The 19,578-nt window shown below is 44.6% G+C and overlaps 4 protein-coding genes across 4 annotated transcripts; 2 read left to right on the top strand and 2 right to left on the bottom strand.

Moving 5' to 3' along the window:
* Window positions 1-76: 76 nt before the first annotated feature.
* On the top strand, window positions 77-5,238 carry MYCFIDRAFT_169264 (uncharacterized protein; the record flags this gene model as incomplete). Its single annotated transcript, XM_007922683.1, has 10 exons — window positions 77-87; window positions 120-182; window positions 223-359; window positions 389-499; window positions 547-594; window positions 4,378-4,590; window positions 4,618-4,825; window positions 4,853-4,896; window positions 4,936-4,971; window positions 5,009-5,238. The coding sequence occupies 10 exons, from the start codon at window positions 77-79 to the stop codon at window positions 5,236-5,238; spliced, it is 1,101 nt and encodes a 366-aa protein (XP_007920874.1).
* A 1,877-nt stretch (window positions 5,239-7,115) lies between these two features.
* On the bottom strand, window positions 7,116-9,053 carry MYCFIDRAFT_20444 (uncharacterized protein; the record flags this gene model as incomplete). The annotated part of the gene is made up of 2 exons (XM_007921478.1): window positions 7,116-7,579; window positions 7,631-9,053. Coding segments are annotated over 2 exons (1,887 nt in total), but the record flags the coding sequence as incomplete, so codon positions are not given.
* A 1,050-nt stretch (window positions 9,054-10,103) lies between these two features.
* On the top strand, window positions 10,104-11,422 carry MYCFIDRAFT_201126 (uncharacterized protein; the record flags this gene model as incomplete). Its single annotated transcript, XM_007922684.1, has 2 exons — window positions 10,104-10,381; window positions 10,432-11,422. 2 exons carry the CDS (start codon window positions 10,104-10,106, stop codon window positions 10,922-10,924), a joined length of 771 nt encoding a protein of 256 aa, XP_007920875.1. The 3' UTR covers window positions 10,925-11,422.
* Window positions 10,792-11,327, bottom strand: MYCFIDRAFT_205675 (uncharacterized protein; the record flags this gene model as incomplete). Its single annotated transcript, XM_007922685.1, has 3 exons — window positions 10,792-11,152; window positions 11,175-11,274; window positions 11,299-11,327. 3 exons carry the CDS (start codon window positions 11,325-11,327, stop codon window positions 11,123-11,125), a joined length of 159 nt encoding a protein of 52 aa, XP_007920876.1. The 3' UTR covers window positions 10,792-11,122.
* Window positions 11,423-19,578: the final 8,156 nt, after the last annotated feature.

Below are 19,578 nucleotides of genomic sequence, written 5' to 3' on the forward strand. Positions count from 1 at the left end.
CTGTCTTGCGTGGCCCAATGTAGTATTACGGTACAGTAATTCAACCATCTCTGCCACTGGATGTCGACAACTCACCATGGTCCATTTGTCAAGAAACAGTCGCCCCCAACCGTGCACAGAGAGATCGTACCTGTCCGGCATTGGTTATGCACTTTCGGCCGCCAATGCAGCACTCCGGACATGTCACTGAATAATGCCGGATTCTGCGACATTGCCTTGCAGAAGGCCTGAGACTGATTCCCTGTCCTGTCTCTCGTCTCCATGGCTGACCGTGATCGCGATTCGCGAACATCTCTCCGTCTTGCAGCTCACAGCCGTTGAATATCCACTCAGCCATGAGCGAGTTCCAGTGGTCTCAAGTGGTTAGAAAATCATTCATCTGTTGGAGACGACTGTGGTCGTGGTTGTGCTACCACCATGGCATCATGGCAGCGCGCCTTGTGCAACCACTTTTGCACGTTTCCATGCGTGCGACTTCGTACCAGTCCATTGGCTCCCGGTGACCGCGGACGGGGAAGCTGTTCCTAGCACACCGCACATAGCAAGGATCGACAGGAGCTCGACTCCTGGGCCCGTATAAAGTCCCATACCACCGTCCGAGCGTCGCTTGTACTAAGAATAAGCTCGGCCTGCCGTAGCGGACTCGGTAAGATATAGAAGTCCGCTCCGTAGTATGCGTAACTATAGAAAACGTAATCTCGTCGTCGCCGCGCGTCGCAGTTACTAGGTTAATAGTAGTAGTAGTAGTAGTAGTAGTACGATTTCCGCTAGTATACTAAATATCGCGAATAAGAGGTCGTACGGTCGCAATTTAATAGATTTCATACTATTTTAATAGATTTTAACGACCCCTATATCTCTACTAATAGATACTAAGTATATTACTAAAAATAAAGCTAAAGTTTATTAGTAAAACAGCGGTATAGCAAAAAGTAAGGTATTATTAGCAATTATTAACAAATTAATAGCGGTAATATATATTAGAGGGCAGCGGTATATAAGGCATACTACTATAGACCTATATCGCACTTAGATCGTTACTCTACTACTTATTTTAGTAATAAAAGTAGCTATACGGCGCTAGCGGAGTCGACGAAGGCATTTAATAGCTATAAGTTACCTCCGTAGCGGCTTATAAAGGAAAACGCGTAGAGAACGCGTCGGTACCGCCTAGAACTACTAACGCCGCTTCTTTACTAAGATTTAGTAGAACTAGCGCCGCTAGTATTCGGTTAGGTATATATAACTTCTCTACCTATTTCTTCGACCTCTTCTTACTCGTAGTATCTACGCTCTTATCTACGCTTTTATCCTTCTACTTCTTTAGCAGCGGCGCTATATCGTTAGTCGCTTTCGGATAGTAATAGCTCGATATAATGTCGCTTAGTAATAGCGCTTATAATAGCTTCGGCGGCGCTTTTATTAGTACGAGAATAGCGTCTAGATACGTAGTCTTAAAGTAAGTAAGAACTAGCTTAGTAAAGCCCTTCCTAATATTATCGCCGCTCTTATAGAAGACTATTAGTATCTTCGAGATAATAACCTTACGTTGCTTATCGCTCTCGTTTATACCTTATTAGTCCTATAAGCGCTTAAGTTAGAAGATTAACTCGTACGTATTAGTAAGTACTTTACGGACGTTTAATCGATAGGTAGACGCGTACGCCGCTGCTGCCTTAGTAGCGGCGTCTTCTTATACCGCTATTAACTTAGAAGCGTCTTCTTCGTAGACCTCGAGAGCGCGTCTAGCGAATATATTAACCTATTGTTACTAGTAATAATCCTTAATAATAACGCGTTTAAGTATAAGGTAATAATACTAGAGGTTAGCGTAAAGGATATAATATTAGCAGAAGAATTTATAGTCGTAGGTAAGCGCGCCTACCTTCTTAGTTAATAACGGCTTTAGGTCTTAGTATACGGACTTGTCGAGAACGCGATTAATCTTAGTACTAATCTTGCGCTAAATAGGCTATAGAAGGCGTAGAAGCTAGGTCCGGAGCTCGTCGTCGTCGCTACGCGTAAGTAGGTATACGTTTAATACCTAACGCTTACTAGCAATATCCGACCGAAGGTCTCTAAGCTCGCCCTCTTATATTATATATATCGCTACGCTCTTTAGTATAAAGTTAGCCGCTATTAGCGACTTATTGCTATCTATTTTAAGATACGCGTAAAAGCTCTCGTTTATATTAGTATCCTTATATTGTCTAACAATAGTAGGCACGTTATAGACGCGATAGTAGTTTGCCTATAAACGAATATCGCTACCGAAGTCTTATACTAAATAGGTGTAGTTTAACTCGTAATCGCTATTTTAAGGGAGGTTATTAATAGCGGCTTAGAGCGACTCTTTCGCGCCTTCGAGTAAGTAGCGATAAATAACAGCGGCGCGAAGGTATCTACGTGTCTCTTAGTAGATTTTCGCGCTAAAGCGTCTATCGATAGTGCGCTAAACGTAGACGTAGTATAGAAGGTATATTATCGTCGGAAATGCTATACGAATAGCGCGTCGCTTAGCCGCTAAGTCGTCTATAAGGAGGAATTTAGGTACCTAAACACCGCCTATCTACCTACTTATAGTACGTAAAAACTCCGCTATAATATCGCTATCGTTAGTAGGTAAAAGTATATATACCGCTATACGAGAAATGCTATATTTGTCCTTTACTATAATAGTATAAAGGAACTAACTAAGGTAATTAGTCTTATATATCGCGTTTATAAACGCGATCGTACGATAGGCTTTTAGTAGTTCTATACTAGTTTTGCTAGTATATACGACGCCGTAGGTAGTCTCTTTATTAATTTAGCGTACGGCCTCTATATTCTCGCAAAATAGCCCTTCTATAATAATATATTAGCAGTTATTATAATAAAAAACTAGAATTAAAACAAACAAGAATCCTAAGATTTAGGGTTCGGGCTTGCTAAGGCGCGCTAGAAGCCGGACCGAGCTTGTGCCGGGGCTCCTAAATTATCTTATTAGCTCGAAGCTAAGGCTCTACGGCGCTGCCGCTTTAAGCGAAGAACTTTAAAGATTTCGAGAATCTTTAAAATTCTAGCTTTTATATCGAGAATTCGCTAGCAATCGAGTCTAATAGCTTCCTCGAGAGACTAGATAAGCTAAGCGGGGTTATACGTTAATCTATTAGTTAATCGGAGTCCGGATACGCGGACGCGATAGTCTATATAGCTATTCTATCGACTTTACGTCTAACCTTAATAATAATAATAATAAGATTAACTAACCTTATTAATACTACTCGAATATATCTTCTTTCTATATTTGCTATACTAGCGACGCGCTGCCGAGCCTTCTATCCTTATATGCCTTCCGGAAGGCGCGACTAGAATTTAGCACGTCGTATTTTATTATAAAATTGCTGCCGGTAGCCTTAAATAGCGCGTTTGCTACTAGGTCGTACTAAGCCTTTAGTATCTTCTATACCGCACTCGGCTTATATCTATAGTATACCTCGTACCCTATAGTAGTTAATAAAGCACTATACTAGCGGAAGAGGTTAAAGTTGTCGAGTTAGTAGTAATCCGAGTAATCCTTACGGCTTATCCGCTAAACTCGATATACGACAATCTCCGGCTTACTAGACTCCTTATCTTCTTTACTATATATAGTATATACCTTTATAGTTATAGGACAACCTTGCGCGCGTTTAATCTTCTTATTAAAGCGCCGCGCACTATACCCTTTAGTCCTATCCGACTTCTAGTACGGTTATTTACGAAAGCGGCAAATATAACGCGTCGTTTCTAACCTACTCTTCTCGATATAGTCCTTATTCTTCGTCTATATATTATTAATATATAGTAATAACGCGTACTATTACTTCGCTAGTACCTTAAACGAGTCGTCGAAGCCGTATAGAATAGCTTATTCGCGCTACTCGTAGAGGTTATCGATATATAGTAAGGACGCGTAATACGAGTCTAGCTTTACTAGAACTCGAGACTTTCGAGGGCGGCGATAGTCTAAGGAAACTAACGCGTTTTTATTACTAGAATTAACTAAATCGTCCCTTTCTTCCTTTTTTATCGAAAAGTTAGCGTTCTAACTACGCTCTACTTTTATCGTAATCTTATACCTAGCGCGAAGTTACCCTATGCCTACGACGCTAGTATACTATCCCTACCTCCTCCGAGGTAGTTAGCAATTAATATAGCATTAGAAGAGATTAAAGGCATAATTTAAATAATAGAAGAGATAGAAACGATAGTAGAATAGTTAAAATAGCGATAGTAAGGTGCGATAGCGAGGTAGAAAACAATAACCTAAACAAAGACCGGCGCGTAGACGCGCCGGAGCGGAAGCGTATACAATCTATACCGACCGCCGCTCTGCAAGGTCTACGGCCCTAGCTTACAGTGGGTCAGGCGCTCGGACGCTGGTATGGGACTTTATACGCCTCCCGACTCTGTTCGACAAACCTGCTATCGGCCCGTACGTGCAGGTGAGCGCAGGAGACAGCGACAACAGTGACCTCACCGTTCTCCCATCTGCCAAGCCTGATGTTCTTCTGATGGCCCAGTTTGCAGGCCTCACTGAGTCACGCAGTACGACGCTCTTGCTATGTGCGGTCTGAGACAGCGAATTTCAAGCAGGTCAACTGCTCAATGCAGGTCATTGTGACGCCTTCGAAACCGGTACTGCACCTACCGATTACTTTTTACCTGTTCCTGCCGCGCTGCAGCAGGTCATGGCATCAGTAGACAAAGCCTCTTTTCTGCAGCTTCAATCGCGCGATCCTCAGCCCTCCACGACAACATCGGCGCCTTCTTATCAGGTCTCTGCGTGGTATCTGAATCGGTGAGCCGATGCAGGAGGCCGATGCAGGAGCTCAAGCCTGACGAAAGCAATGTCAAGGAGGCTGCACCTACGTCAAAGGCTCTTGCCCGAGCTTGTCTTTATCGAAACAGCCCACACAAATCTCACACCTGCAACTCTTGATCTCTGTCCTGGGAAAAGCAAGGAGTACATGACTGTGTCCAGCCATCGCCTCGTCCACATACCCCAAAGTATACTTGGTTCTTGAAGCAACAGAACCACTGCCCAGCCCAACAATGCAGGAACTCAGACTTCGCCTGCACATATATGCATTTATCATGAATAGCTTCAGCAAGCACGCGAGTCACGATCATCAACCTCCTGAGTCTACCGATATCCGGGGTTTCGTCAGTCACACTTCACCCCGCGGTCGCGGGGATTCAAACCATACGTAAAATCGCACTTTCTTAGTAGGCTATACGTAAATCTCGATATAATCGTACATTCCAGTCCTATTCGGATATCTAGGTAGGTGCAGTAAGGAACCGCGAGTCCAAATATTATATATATGGCCTTGTCCGAGTGTGTGGTAGCTGTAGACCTTACTGCCGCCGTTTTCTTATGTAATCCTTAGTAGGCGCGTCCACCTTAGGCGCGTACCGCGCAATAGAGGCTAAATCGGGCTATCGGCTAAGAAGGTCAGTATTCGCGTACTCTATAAGGCCGAGAAGAGAGGTCCTACGGTCGCAATTTGGTTACTAATATACCGGAAATCTACTGTTTCTTATCTCTTATTCTACTTATATTTAGTCTCCTATTATATATGCTCTACAACATTGCTGTCGTCGAGTTTTACGTATAGCCTACTAAGAAAGTGCGATTTTACGTATAGTTTAAATCCCCGAGCGCGGGCGAGGGGTAAAGTGGGCTGACGCAACCCCGGATACAATAGTAATGGAGCTACACATACATGTGTATGGGTACACGCTCTGTAATACACTATGTACGCAGGGGCGGAAAATTTAGCTGGTGTGTACATACAATGAGGAGTTATCGGATACGCTGATATCCTGCCTGCAGCCGGCTAGGCTACTCGATAATCCTCAGATATCTTAGTATCCGGGTGGGGCCGACATATGTATACTGGTGTCCACCAGTGTATTATACAGTGTACAGAGCCTGCATTTACAGAAAGCTGTATTCCAACATCCCTAGGATACAACCACGCGTACCAACCACGATACCCCACTTGGCATCCATGATGAATTCTCACCTTCCCTCAGATGACGCCGGTGCTGTTCAACCCTCATCGCGATACAGCAGTTTCGCTCACCTACCCGGACTCGTGACCTCTACAGTCAATTTTCACATGCCGAAATTCGCAAGAAAGAACTCCGACATCCCCCGGTCTTTCCACAAACCTGGACATCGTCACAGCATAATGAGAACATATTGCGCATACATGTGGTATGATGAGATCTGCTGGCGTGCACGGACACCTTATCTTTCGCGATATTGCGACGCAGTGCCAACAACACGAGCACGAGCGTACTGCTCGACATGCCATCTCCAACCCCATGTTCTCTCTCATGATCTACAGCACCCCTCGCTTCTGGAAAAATTGAGTGATTGCCGCTACTGTCACGCCGCCGAATCCGTTGACAAGGAAACCCGAACGCGGCGAGGTTTTGCCGTGAAATTGAAAGTTGGGGTTCTGACACCAACGGCACGGAGACCGAAGCGATGGAGCTTCCCAGGCCAGTGATACCATCGGTTTTTGTGAAACATCTGTTCGCTCGATAGACTTGGCAGGCTTACGAAGACAGTCACGATAAGGAAACAGCTCAAGGCTTCCCATCCAGTCATGAGCTTCCTACTCTTAGCTCTTCTCACATCAAGGCAAAAGCCCATAGACCTGGTTCCATTAGACGTGAGTTCGTTAACCGAAAGCACTAGTCCAATCTCTAGGCCTACCTTACCGAGCAACGAAACTGCCCAACATACGCTCGCAGCAAGAACAGAATTTAAGCGAGTCGTTCTCTTGATGATATCTGCCTGCTCTGCAGCATCAAGCACAAGGTAGATGCCAGTAACATCAATGCCGAAAACCACGCGGCCCGAATCGGCTGTCTCATCATCTACCGCGACAACCACGTTGGTTGTTGACCGAGGAGCCATGTCGACAATACCTAGATCATGTGCGGAGGTCGCTTGCGAACAACCTTTTCTGTCTCCAGCATAATCGCGTTACATCGCCAGGAGTAAGTCATGGTGTCTATGCTATGCTGCTGAATCCTTATTATCCTCACCCTCACCCTCCCCCAACCTTCACCTCAACCAATTCCTTGTAAATGGTCTTAAGCTCAGCGATCTGGTCCTTCAAATCCTCAACTTCCTCCTCCCGTTCCCCCAACATCTCCAGAGACGCCTCATACCTTTCCTTCATCTCAGAAATTTCTTTTTCAAGAGTTTCGATCCTACTCTCAGTGTCTCTCTTCGTATCAGTTTCGCGCATCAAGTCGACGACTTCACTTCGAGCCTCGTCACGCTGCTGCGTGAGTCTGCGAAGCTCGTCTTTGAAACTTGCTTTTTCGCTTTCGAGTTTGCGGACGAGGCCTGAGAGGCGGTCAACGAGTTGCACTGAGGGACCGGCGGCGGGCCCTGCAGTGGATGTGCTGACGAGGTCAGCGATTGTACGTTGAGGGCAGCTGTCTCCATCCCCGCTTCGACGGCCAGGGTCGGTTTCGATAGAAGGCGTCGGAGGGATATTTCCAGGATCAAAGGAGATCGTGCTTTCTACACGACTAATGCCCGGGCTTGGGTCTGTCGGTGTCGAGGCTAGTGCACGAGCAGTGATGCTTGAAGGTGTAGGCCCGATATTGCTGCGTTTGCCAGCGCTCGATGGTCGTGAAGAGTCCGTGTGAGATCCGGCCAAATCATGCGATGTGAGCCGAGAGAGTAGAGGTTTCGCACGAACTCCAGGGAAATCGGCTGCTGAGGTTTTCCTAGAGGTAGATGTGGTTGGCGACTGCAGCCTTTCCAGCGTCGCTGATGGTCCGGCAAGCTCGCGACGCCATTTTATCTTTTCCTCCTCCAGGCGAGAAGCGAGCTCTGCCTCCCACAGCTTGCGCTGGCGTTCGAAGTCAGCTTTACTATCAGCGTTGATAATCTCAGCTTGCTCCACACGTGAAGTTAGCGCCTTAAGCTGCTCTAGTTGGCCTTGCAATTCCTGCTCAAGGCTCTTGACCTGAGCATTGGCGGTCTCGAGATCTTCTTCAGCTCGTCTTGATCTTGCAGCAGCATCTCGTGCCCTCTTACGTGTCTCAGTCTCGCGCTTGGTAGTCTCGTCCCTTTCCTTCTCGAGTGCTGCGACTCTGGCATTGAGAGAACCTTCGATCGTCTCCCAATTGCTCTTCGCAAGTGCATACTGCTGCTGAAGCGTTTCGACTTGCCTCATCAGCTTGATAGCGCTTTCACCATCACCAGTTCCGGTAGTAGTGCTTGACTCTTCCAACCTTGCTCTCATTGCCTCCAGTCTCGACTCCAGCCCATGGATCTCATTTTTCAACTCCAGCTCCTGGACCACGAATTTCTCACGCTGCCGATCGGCTTCTTCTTTGTACTTCTTGATTTCCACAGCTGCTCGATCTTCGGCCAATTTCTTCTCAATCTGAGCATCCTCAAGCTCATTCTGTAGATTCGCAATCTGTGCCTTCTCGGCTTCCGTAGCTTTGCCTGCTGCTTCCTTGGCTGCTCTTGACGCGCTCTCCTTCGCTTCCTTTAGCTGAGCCGTCAGGCTTCGAACTAGTTCGGCGGCATTTTCACGATCGACCTTGAGTTCATCTACTTGCTTTTCGATGGTCGCGATCTGCTTGATCTTTTCAGAAGCTTGACGTTCTGCAGCTTGTGCCTTACGTATCTTGGCTTTGAGATCGGCCTCTGACGCTTCAGCACGGTCTAGTCTCTTCCTCAGCTCCCCAGTCGCCCTCTCATCCTCAGCAGCCTTCGCACGGAGCTTCTTAATAGTCTGTAACCTCTGCATCTCATTCTTGCTCAGCTTTTCGCCCTCTTCCATAAGCAAAGCAATCTTCTCATCCTTCTCCGCGAGCTGTTTCTCGAGGCTTGATCCAGTCGCAGCGTTTGCCTCCTTGGCGGCAGCGACAGTCTCCTTTGCGAGGTAGGTCAACTTTGCTTGGAGAGCATCGATGCGTTCCAAGTAGATATGCATCTCTTCTTGTCTTTGAGCTTCGGCCTTCTTGTAATCCTCCTGCATCTGCGTCATATCGGCCTGGAGTTCAAGAGCATTCTTCGGAGGAGAAACTGCGCCATTTGCAGCTTCAAGCGACGTCCTTGCTGAAGCCTCATCTCGGGCAGAGTCTATAGAAGGTCTGCCTAGCGAGCTTTCAAAAGATATCTTCGCTGGGTTGATGGGCAAGGTTGATGCTGAAAGAGCCGATGGCTTCTCCCGTTCGGCTGCCTCTTCCTGCTGAGCTTCATGAACATGCGCATCGTTTGTCGCATTTTCTGATATATCTTCCACTACAGTCGGCCGCTCTGCTTCGATTTCGAACACGGTTTTAGATGCTTCCTCTTCCCGTTTCAATTCTCCGCTCGGCCTAGCATTTTCGACATTGACGGGCGTGCTTGCTCTTGAAGGCGTTCTAGCTGCTGTCGCCTTAGCAAGCCTTTCCGCCAGTCTGTCGTTGACTCTTGTCCGCGATGCGTTCCTAGAACCTGCGGCAGAGGCATTTGATGCAGGAGCGGCCAGCCTATCTGAATTCTTCCGGACGAGATCTGTCTTTGCAGCTTGTGTCTGCTTCTGCTCTTGCGTTGCCTTCTCTCCTGCTGTAGCAGAGGCATCTGTATCATCGGCAAAGACGGTGTCGAGTTTCGATTCGAGATTGGCTATTGCGCCTGAGAATACAGAGCCCCATCCTCCCTTCTTTTGGCTCATCTTCAATGGCGTCGGCGTCGATGATGATTCAGCGCAACGATTCTTGTTTGTTTCTTTCGCCGTCGCATTGCAAGAAACATGCTATTGATGAGAGTGCGTGGTAGTCATCTGCGCTGGTGAGAGTGTACTACAATACACAAGGCAGGATTGTTTGTTCAGTAGGCTGCGAGTACCGGAGAGCTGTAGAAGTAACTATAGCCTGAAGCCACGCGGCATTGCCTGTCCACTGACTGTGCACTCAAGCACCCACCTTCGAGCCATTCATCAACTCCTCCGCTTTCGCTTTCACATGAACGCACAAACAACATGCGCCGACAAGGCCTGTAACATATTCTGACTGCGACCCAAGTGGAAGGATAGACCAACATGTCTTACACGCCTCAGCCATATTCGCCTGCACCGCAATCGAACTACTACTCCACCCCGCCAGCTCCTCCTCCGAAGCAAGCATCAGGCACAAGCACGCCGGCCAGAGGCCCTCCACTCCCGCCACCACCTCCTGGACAATACCAAACTGAACCATCTGAGCTCGACGGCGCCCAGCATTACTATCCTCAGCAGCAGCAGCAACAGCAGGGTCCGCCGCAGCCTTCAATTCCTCCCATGGAGGGCAATTGGCTACCGGAAACTCTTAAAGACAAATCGTGGGTAAATTGACGATGGACTTCAAGAAGAAAGGCTAAGAATAATGTAGAGCCAACGACCTCCAGCACATCTTGAGCACTCCAAGTCTGCAGAATGCTCTGCTTTTAAATCCAAGCACGACTCATCCAGCAGTACCAGCTTCCGAAGCCTACCTTACACCATTAATCTCCAGCAATTTGCAAATCGCGACACAACTAGAAGAGACAGAAGCGAAACTTGCAGCCCTGCGAGAACGTACACAGTCCAGATTGCTCGCACTTCGAGCTCTTGAACAGCAACACAGAACGAAATTGAATGAGACTGAGGATGCTTTGCGAGAGTTCAGTCCTATGGCACTTTATCAGAGATTGAATGCAAGTGTTCAAGAGCAGGAACTTATGAATAGAGGGCTGGAGGAGAGCTGGTTGGAAGAAGATGATACAGCTACTGACAAGGAGACGGCTGATTTCGTGAGGCGGATGAAGGAAGGGGAGAAGACGGCATTCTTGAGAAGAGAGAGGAAAGCGAGGTGGGACGAAGGGCGAGTTGGTGGTTGGAGGTGAGGCATAGGTTGTTGTCTCCTGCAGCCATTTACGAAGCGACGAACGAGCAGATCACATAGAGCTGGACCAAGTGCTGGAAAGGCTTCGGAGTTCCAATTCTCTGAGCGTAGTTGTCGTCTGTTTTCAATTTGGACTGGACAACGGTTGCAGCTCCGATTCTGACATAGGAATGCTTGGACCACAGAATCGAATCTAGACTCAGGAATTGAAATCGTCCTCAATATGGCCCTCATGGCAACATCGTAACGACCAGCTCAGATAAATGGACCTGACGCTGCCCTCCTGGCCTCAGGTGCCCGAAAGCGCTCGAGCCGAAAGCTGTGCGCGTGCGCCGAGTGAGCTCAGCACAGCTTCGGTCGAAAATTCTAGCCCACTAATACATACAATCAAAAACGTTGGCCATGCATCGAATCAAAGCAGGCCGGTTAAGTAGTAGGTAGAAGCCCTACTCGATACGAAGGCAACCGAGACTCGGAGGAGTATATCCGGGGTATATATAAAATGTTTTAGATCTCCCTCCTTAAACGTTTTAGATATCGTTCGAGTATACTATATATTTAAATATTTGAGATCTCCCTCCTTAAAATAGATAAGCATTACCGACCTCGTTGCCGAGTACAATACATTTTAGCTCCGTTAAAGACTCGCTTCTATAGCGAATCTACGCCGTATACTATCTAGTTTAAGACGTTTCAGACCTCCCTCTTTGAAATAGACAAGCATTAAGCTACTCTCGTACGCGTTCCTTATCGACGTCGTTGCTAAATGTACTAGTATATAGTAGTATTACTCGAGTACGATATATTTTAGCCTCTAAGAAGACTCGCTTCTCCGCCGTATATATAGGATTATCGAACGCCTCTTAAGCTTAATATCGCTTCTCCTATTCTATCCGCATCTCCTTAGTACTATTAAGGACTTCCTACCTTGCCTTGTTTCGAAGTATAGTCTCGGTCTAGTCTATACGAAGCTCCGGAATAACTTAGCGAGCGATTAGGAAGAGCTTAGGATTATTAAGAAGCTTAATAAGGCTAGCGGTATATAATAAGACGTCGGTATAGCTTGACTATAAGAGCTTATCCTATGTCTCTTCGTAGAGGTCTTAAAGTCGGGCTTGCTAGTCTAGTTCTGTATTAAAATACTATAGTCGTTGCAATAATAGTACGTCTACTATTACTAAAATTTCTCGGTATAGATCGCAGGTTAGTCGATTCGAGTAGTATATAGGAGTTACTTCCTTCGTTAAAACTTCTATAGTTAACGAAGCGCTTTGTTTAACTTATAAACGCGACTAATACGCTAAAGCTAAACCCGGGAATCGCACGACATAGTTACACAATCTGCTATACGACGGACACCTTTACTAGAACTAATATGTTAGGAACTAGAAAGCGAAAGATTGCGCTATATAGACTAGATTAACTATAAGCAAAGAAAGCCCGCGCCCGAAAGCCTAAACCTAACGCGCTAAGGACGGCAGCTCTTTCCGCGCGACTCTTCTAGAAGACTAGCTATACCGAATAGCGATCTCAAGTCGTTAAGGATTAAAATGCCGACTACTCGAAACGTACGCTACCGAGCAACGAGGTAACTATACTAGCTTTAAACGAGAGAGCAGCTACGCTTTAATAAGGATTCTTCTATTATCTTCCCTTACGAGATACTTAGAAGAGCGCTCTATCCGAGGCGCGACTCCTAAAGCAGAGACGTTCGTAAGATGCGAGGTAGAAAAGATTTCTAAACACTATAGGTCGAGCTCCGCTAACTATGTCTATAAGCCCTTCGTATCCTATAATAGTGTATAGTGTCGCTAATTAGACAGATTAGCAGTAGGAGACTTTCTATAAAGAACCGTATCGCGGACGATATCTAAAGTCTAGTTTCCTAACGAATCCTCCGCTAGGCGGTATTAGCGTCTATCCTATCTAATTTGTTAACTTTAAGAAGTATCCTGTCTTTAGTATACTCTCCGAGTCGCTTATCCTCTTCGCGACCGATAATTACTACTATCTCGTTACTACCTCTTTCTTAGACGAAGTGCTCGGGAAGAAGGACGAATCGAAATTAGTACTAGCCCCTTTTCTATAGGATAGGAGTATGCTTAAGTCGGCGAAGAATCGTAAATACCTAAAGAAGTAGGATAATATACTTTAGCAATATCGCCTTAGGGACATCGAGGAGTTACATTCCGCTATCGCAGTATACGCATCCTTAAATCCTTTAACTATAACATCTAGAGAGCTGCTGCGGTAGTACGTTCCTAGGCCGCTATATTCGCTCGCTAGCTTAGTTAGTTCTACCCTAGGCGAGGGACTCGTCGCAGATGCTAAAAGTCGTACTAGTAGCAGTCGATAGACCGCTTAGCAGCTTGCCTTATCCTTAATAGTAGAAGAGTAGGCGAGTGCGGTTCTCCGAGCTACGGCCGGTATAAGTATTAACTTCGGGCCCTTAGCCGGCTTAGCCCTTTTATAGATAAATAAGACCTTCGAATAGTAATAATCTTTTAGTTTGCGACTAGTCCGGTACGTATAGGATAGTCGGCGCCGTATAACTAAGGTCGGTCGAGACTTTAATAGGATAATAGATTAGTTGCAAATGTCGACCGCGAGTGCCTAGCTTGCTTATCTTCTCTTTACCCTGCCCGAGAGGCAGATTACAAATTCGATATCTCCGGTTCCCCCTACCCTAATCTTGCTATCTTATTAAATATGCTTACTCGTATACTGAATATGCCTATAGGGTTTATCTTTAGCACTAGAAAGCTAGGTACCCGCGATCGAAGAATCCGTAAGGACTAGATTCGAGGTTTAACTATTAAAGTGCAATTAAAACTAGTATTCGGAAACCTTAGAGCCCGGTAAATATATTTCTGCTAATTTAGAAGCTCCGAATAACAGCGTCGGCCTTCCGAATAGCGAGGCGTAGTCTAGTCGTATAACGTTCCTTATCCTAGAGTTCTATTAGCTAGCTAGACTAAGGTTACTATATTCTGCCGGCAATTTATTACGGAATGCTTTATTACTATTATGCTAGACCGCGGCCGTAGCTATACTCGATGTCGGAATGAGATATGCAAATGCGCTTCTACGACGGAAACAAAAAGATAATAGCGCTATAGTACGGTCTGCTATTTTACGAGAGGATTATTACGTTGCGAACGTATAGCAGCACATAGCTGCTTTATATTAAAGCAGCGTTCCTAGTAAGACATATAGTCAAGTTAAATAGAGTCCGAATTACGAAGACATGTCTCAGTTCGGTCTATAATAGGGTATAATGCTAGGCATCTGTTATAGGTAGCAGCCTATCGAGTAACTATAGCGAGAGTAGAGGCTTATAAGAGGAACAAGGAAAGACGTCGCTCCTACGCTATATAGACGAAGCCGTACTAAAGACTCTAAGGAGGACGCTCCGTAGAGTCTTCTAAGAGTATAGACTCGAGGGACGCCTCGAGTCGTGCTGCCGCTTGTCTGTAAACAAACAACGAAATCTAAGCGCTCTACGCCTTCGATAGTATTTAGATAATACTAATTGTTATACTAGAATCCGCTTACTTATGCCTAGCTTTACGAACGACAGCTAGTTATACTAACCTCTTTAACTAGGATACGCCTCTCCTTCCCGCTATAGAACTCGGTACAACTAAGAGTATACTCTAGACTAAGTCGTATTACCTAATAACTATTCACTTACCTAAAGCTTATTCTGCTTGCGTCAACTTTATATAATAGTCTTCTATAGCATCGAAAGTGCTCCTTAACGCGTTTACAACGAAGCATTAGAATTCTCCTAAGAATATAATTCGACTCGAACAAGCCTCAAGTATAAGAGATTCGACGAGACTTATACTTCTTTACTTTGTTTAGAAAGTGCAAAAAATACTTCTATAGTTTAATATAAAACTAGACAACGATATCCTTTTCCGAAATAGACCGGAAAGAGAATAGAGGCAGATACTAGAAGGGCATCGATTCGGTAGAAAAGTCGGCGACGGTTATATACGTAGAGGTGAAATTTTAGAAGATTTTAAAGAGAAATCTTAGGAGAACAAGTATTAAATAGACCCGACGCGTTACGAAATAGAGGTCGAGATAAAGGTACCTATCTCTAACTAAAGCCGAGCAATGTAATAGGATCCGTACTAAATAGACAATTATTAAGCCCCTTAGCCTAATTACCTAAGTAACTTGATAGCTATAGTATTGTAGTATAAGACGTAGCATTAAGATGCAACATACAGCTTTAAAGACGCAACATTCTTTTACTTACAATAAGTTACGTAATCCTACTAAATGTCTTAGTCGCGTAGCTAAGACACTATATATCGAGCATTTCGTAGTAGACATTGCTAGTAATTGAGATATTAAGACGGAAGTTTGCAAACAGCAAGAATGTCTTACTTACGAGCGTCGTTATAGCTATAGTATTATAATATTAGTACGGCCTTACAGCTACTGCCTTAGTTAGGCTATTAGCGAAGACAGTAAGATAGCCGATCCTTAACTTACTAAGATAGCAGATACGCTCGATAGGATTACTAATAGTAGCGACATTTATCGGAGCGACGCCGACTACATTATTAAGGCTGCATTAAATAACTATATAGTTAAAGCATTTGTTAGTATTGTCGCAAAATCGAAACATATATATCTTAGCTAATGAAATTCAGGTGCTAGACTAGTGTACTAAACTACGAGCTAAGGAGTCTTCTTCTATCTTATACCCTAATCGCTAGATTACCCTTCTGCGTAAGAAACTCTAGTTAACGGAAGAGAAGGCTAGGGTAGGATATCGAGTCGCAAAGATTAAGCTTCCGAAGGTTGTCGGTTTTTTCGTAACTCTATAGCGCAAGCAAGTTAGTATAGTCAGATCGCTGCTTCCTAGAAGCGGTTATAAAGCACAAGAAGTTACTAATGTATAGGCTAAAGTCGATGGTATCTTACAACGGTTAATGCCCGTAAACTGTTCTCTACTAACTTTGCCGCAGGTCTGTCTAATCCGCGTACAGGATCCATTAGTACTCAGTGCCCGCTAATAGCAAGCGTCAGTCTCGTATATAGCGACCTACCCCCCTATAAGAGAGCATACGAGTCCCTAAGAAAGTCCCTATTTCTAGCTACCGCTATACGGCAGATACGAGGAATCAAAGAGTAGATTAAGATTAAAAGGAAGGCTCTATCTAAGGATATTGGTAATTTGTCCTTACCGCTTCGTAAGTAGAGGTTGAAGTCCCGTCGCATAATAGTAAAAAGCTAATATCGTATAGAAAAGCTAAAGCAAGCTCTATATACTCCCGATTATAAGGAAGCTCCTACTAGATCGAAGACTGTCTAGCCGACTTTAGGGAAGCGAAAGCATAAGTCTAACAATAACAACGGTAATAACGGTAGTAATATAAAGAAGCAGGCGACCTTAACGAAGATATAGGGGATAACAAAGCATCGGAGTAAGAAGACGATACTAGCAGATCCTAAGTAACCGCTCTTATAAACAGACATTTGTACGCGACCTAGTTTATATATAGCTTAGCTAGTATGCGACGCACTATTCGATATTAATAGTTAGCATAGGCTAGTAAATGAATAGAGGTTGCCGTATTTACTTACATCTAAAATCCTACATAGCTTGTAGCACCTCTCTAACGGTCGTCTAATAGGGCTCTATATCAAATTCCTTGTTAATATTGTTGCTCTAACTCGAATCGATCCTCGCAGATTCGTTAGACTAAAGTAGATTAATTAGGATGCTATAAATCTCTCTAGCGTTAAAGTTAAAAATGTAGCGAAGAGGATTTACATCGGAATCTTCTATAAACTCGCCGCCCCGACGAAGCTTCTTAACCTTAGTCGCATCTAAGCCGAACTTAGGTGCAGGAATTGCATAATCTTTCTAATTATACTCCTTATTAAAGTAGAGGCGAGCTCGATCTATAGAGCCGTCTAGTATTTTGTCTTTAGTCTTAGATAAGTGTATTCGGGTGTATGTAGTAGGTAGTAGCATACAGTACTGCTCTTAATCGGTAGTAAGAGTACCGAAAAGAAATGCCCGGGACGGATGCTCCGGAGGCTAGTACTAATACCTTTCCCTTATATAGAGTAGATAAGCATTAGTCGCTTTAGCACTAGTAGAAAGGTTAGCGGATCGCAGTATAAGGCATTTCCGGTTACTTATGTCCTTATTATAGACTCGGAATAGTATAACGCCCTAACTAAAGCTATGTCTCTACTGCGGTAACGGAGCTAAGCCTATAACGATTATTTTGTCCCTAAGCGGACTAGTATAGTTAAGCTGAAAAACGAAAGCATCGGCATCTTATTCCGCAAACTAGGCATTTATCTAAAGAGTGAATCTAGGTAGGCCAATGTTATACTAGTGGCCCTTAGGGACTTAATCGCGAACTTTCTACGATTCCTCCTCGATTTCATCTAGTCTTATAGAGTTTAAGCTTACTAGTACCTCGAGGTTAACGCTCCGCTCTAGTATCGATTCGCGAATAGCAAAGACTCGGCTAATCGCGGACTGTGCCTCTTATCGTATATAATCAAGCAACTTCGTTAACCCGGTAGTGTTTTTCTTTTCTCGAAAACGAACGTGATTTTCGACGTTTTCGAATGCAGCCTCTTTATACTATGCGTCCTTAATATAGTGTCGGGCCTAGCAAATTACCTTATTATCTTTTTCGCAGATTAAGAAATGCTATTAGCGACCTAGAGCAAATAGCGACCGGTTGCCTATTTCGAATGTGTTACATAGGATTTTGTGTTTAATACGCAGGTCTTAGTCTAGTCTATCTATCGCTAGGAGGAAGTTATAAAAGAATAGCTATAAGGGATTAAGCCGGCAGACTACTCCGAGGTCCTTAAGCAGATCCTAGAGCTTTATTATCGTCTCTAACGACCGTCGCAAACGAGGATTGTCTAGCTAGATAGGAAGCGTACTTATTAGAGATAGTCTCTATCTAGACAGTCGAACTCGCGTAGTCGGGTTCTAGTAGTATAGCATTTCCGAAGATGCAGCTTCGAACAAGCTAAGCACTACGGCCCCGAGATCGTTAAAGTAGACTATAAATAGATAACACTAACCCGGGACGTTATTAATTAGGGCCTACAGTCTATATAATGAATCTATACTCGCATCGAACGTAGCTTTCGGCACTATAGCGAGCTAGCTACTTTCTCGCTCGAATATTAAAATGTATACTTCGGCATCGTCGGTCCTAGATCCGTACGGCGGTAATAAGAAGGTATATAGCTAGCCTTTAGTGCTACCCGTTAGTAGAGAGAAATATTTGATGTTAAAGGGGAGATATCTTAGTAGGCTGTCTTTAACTGTCCCCCGCTTCGCGGTACGCTAGATATAGCCTAGGTATCGTTCGAGGTGAGTTAACTATATCGTAGAGCGTAGATCTTTAAACGCGCCGTCTACCTTTGCCTATTCGGGGCCTTCGCGTAGGTTAGCTTCTATACGATAACTACGTCGATATACTTACTACGGATATAAGGGATGTGTTGCTTATTACATGTCTAGAATAGTTCGAACTCTGCTTCGAAACTAGCCGAAGATTAGTACGCTCTATCTTTAACTATAGCTCGAACGCTATAAATATCTAACACTTTAGGCTCGGCGGGCTTGCGACCTATGTTTGATAATGCCTAGTAAAGGTATCCTAGGCACTACACTTATAAGTTAAGATTAGGAAGGAAGTTACACGTATCGCGATTGTAAAGGTAGGAGCTAGAAGATAAACTTAGAAGCCAATATTAGGAAGAGAGTTATATGTATAGAGATTGCGAGGATAGGAGCTAAAAGACGGCGGTAGGGACGCTATTAATATAAAAGGCTGTCTCGAAGATAGTAGACCTACATTTCTATACTTAAGCGCCCGGTACGAGCGTATTATACTTATCTCCCTATATTACTCCCGGACTATCCTCTCCTTTTAGGACTTCTTAGATAAGATATTAGAATAGAGCAGCCTCTAGTCGATTGTTCTTCGGGTTAAGCTAGGTTTACTTCGCGGCCTACGCTCGCGAGGTTGCCGAGGCCCTAAGGTAGATCTACTCTAAGAGAAGTGTCTTACTATATCGGTTAAACTTACGTTTAACTACGAACGGTCTACCTCTAGCTTCGGCGAGATTGTCGGTATAGTCCGCTATACGCTCGGGTCGTAACTTAGTCTTAAGAATGTCCTCGAATTTGTACGAGAGTAGCTGTTCTAGTGTCGTAATTAGCAATTTGTAGTCGAGGCTAAGCAGAATCTTTGTCCGGCGATCGCGTTCGATGTCCTCGATCCTCTCCCTACGTAGGTATATCTCAAACCTCCGTATACTATCCGTCTTTAGGTCTCGAGGAGAGGGATCTAGAACACAAATTCTAATCACTCGCGTGTCTAGTCTATTACAATGTTAGAAGAGACGTTATCGGTTTAGGAATATTGTAGACTTACTATAACTATAGCTAATCTACTATAATGCTTAAGAGTTCTAGACTCTGTAAAGGTGTGTGCGTATTGTAAGCTTTTCTCTGCGAGTCGGAAAGAGCTCGAGCGGCGAAATAAATTAGCGAGTAGGTCCTATTTACAATCGTACTATTAATTAATGCCTAAGAATGCTTTATGCAACCTAACTATAGCGTTAGTAATATGCCGACTTAAC

This window comes from Pseudocercospora fijiensis, assembly GCF_000340215.1.
Source record: "Pseudocercospora fijiensis CIRAD86 unplaced genomic scaffold MYCFIscaffold_1, whole genome shotgun sequence".
In the NCBI taxonomy this organism is placed as follows: domain Eukaryota; kingdom Fungi; phylum Ascomycota; class Dothideomycetes; order Mycosphaerellales; family Mycosphaerellaceae; genus Pseudocercospora; species Pseudocercospora fijiensis.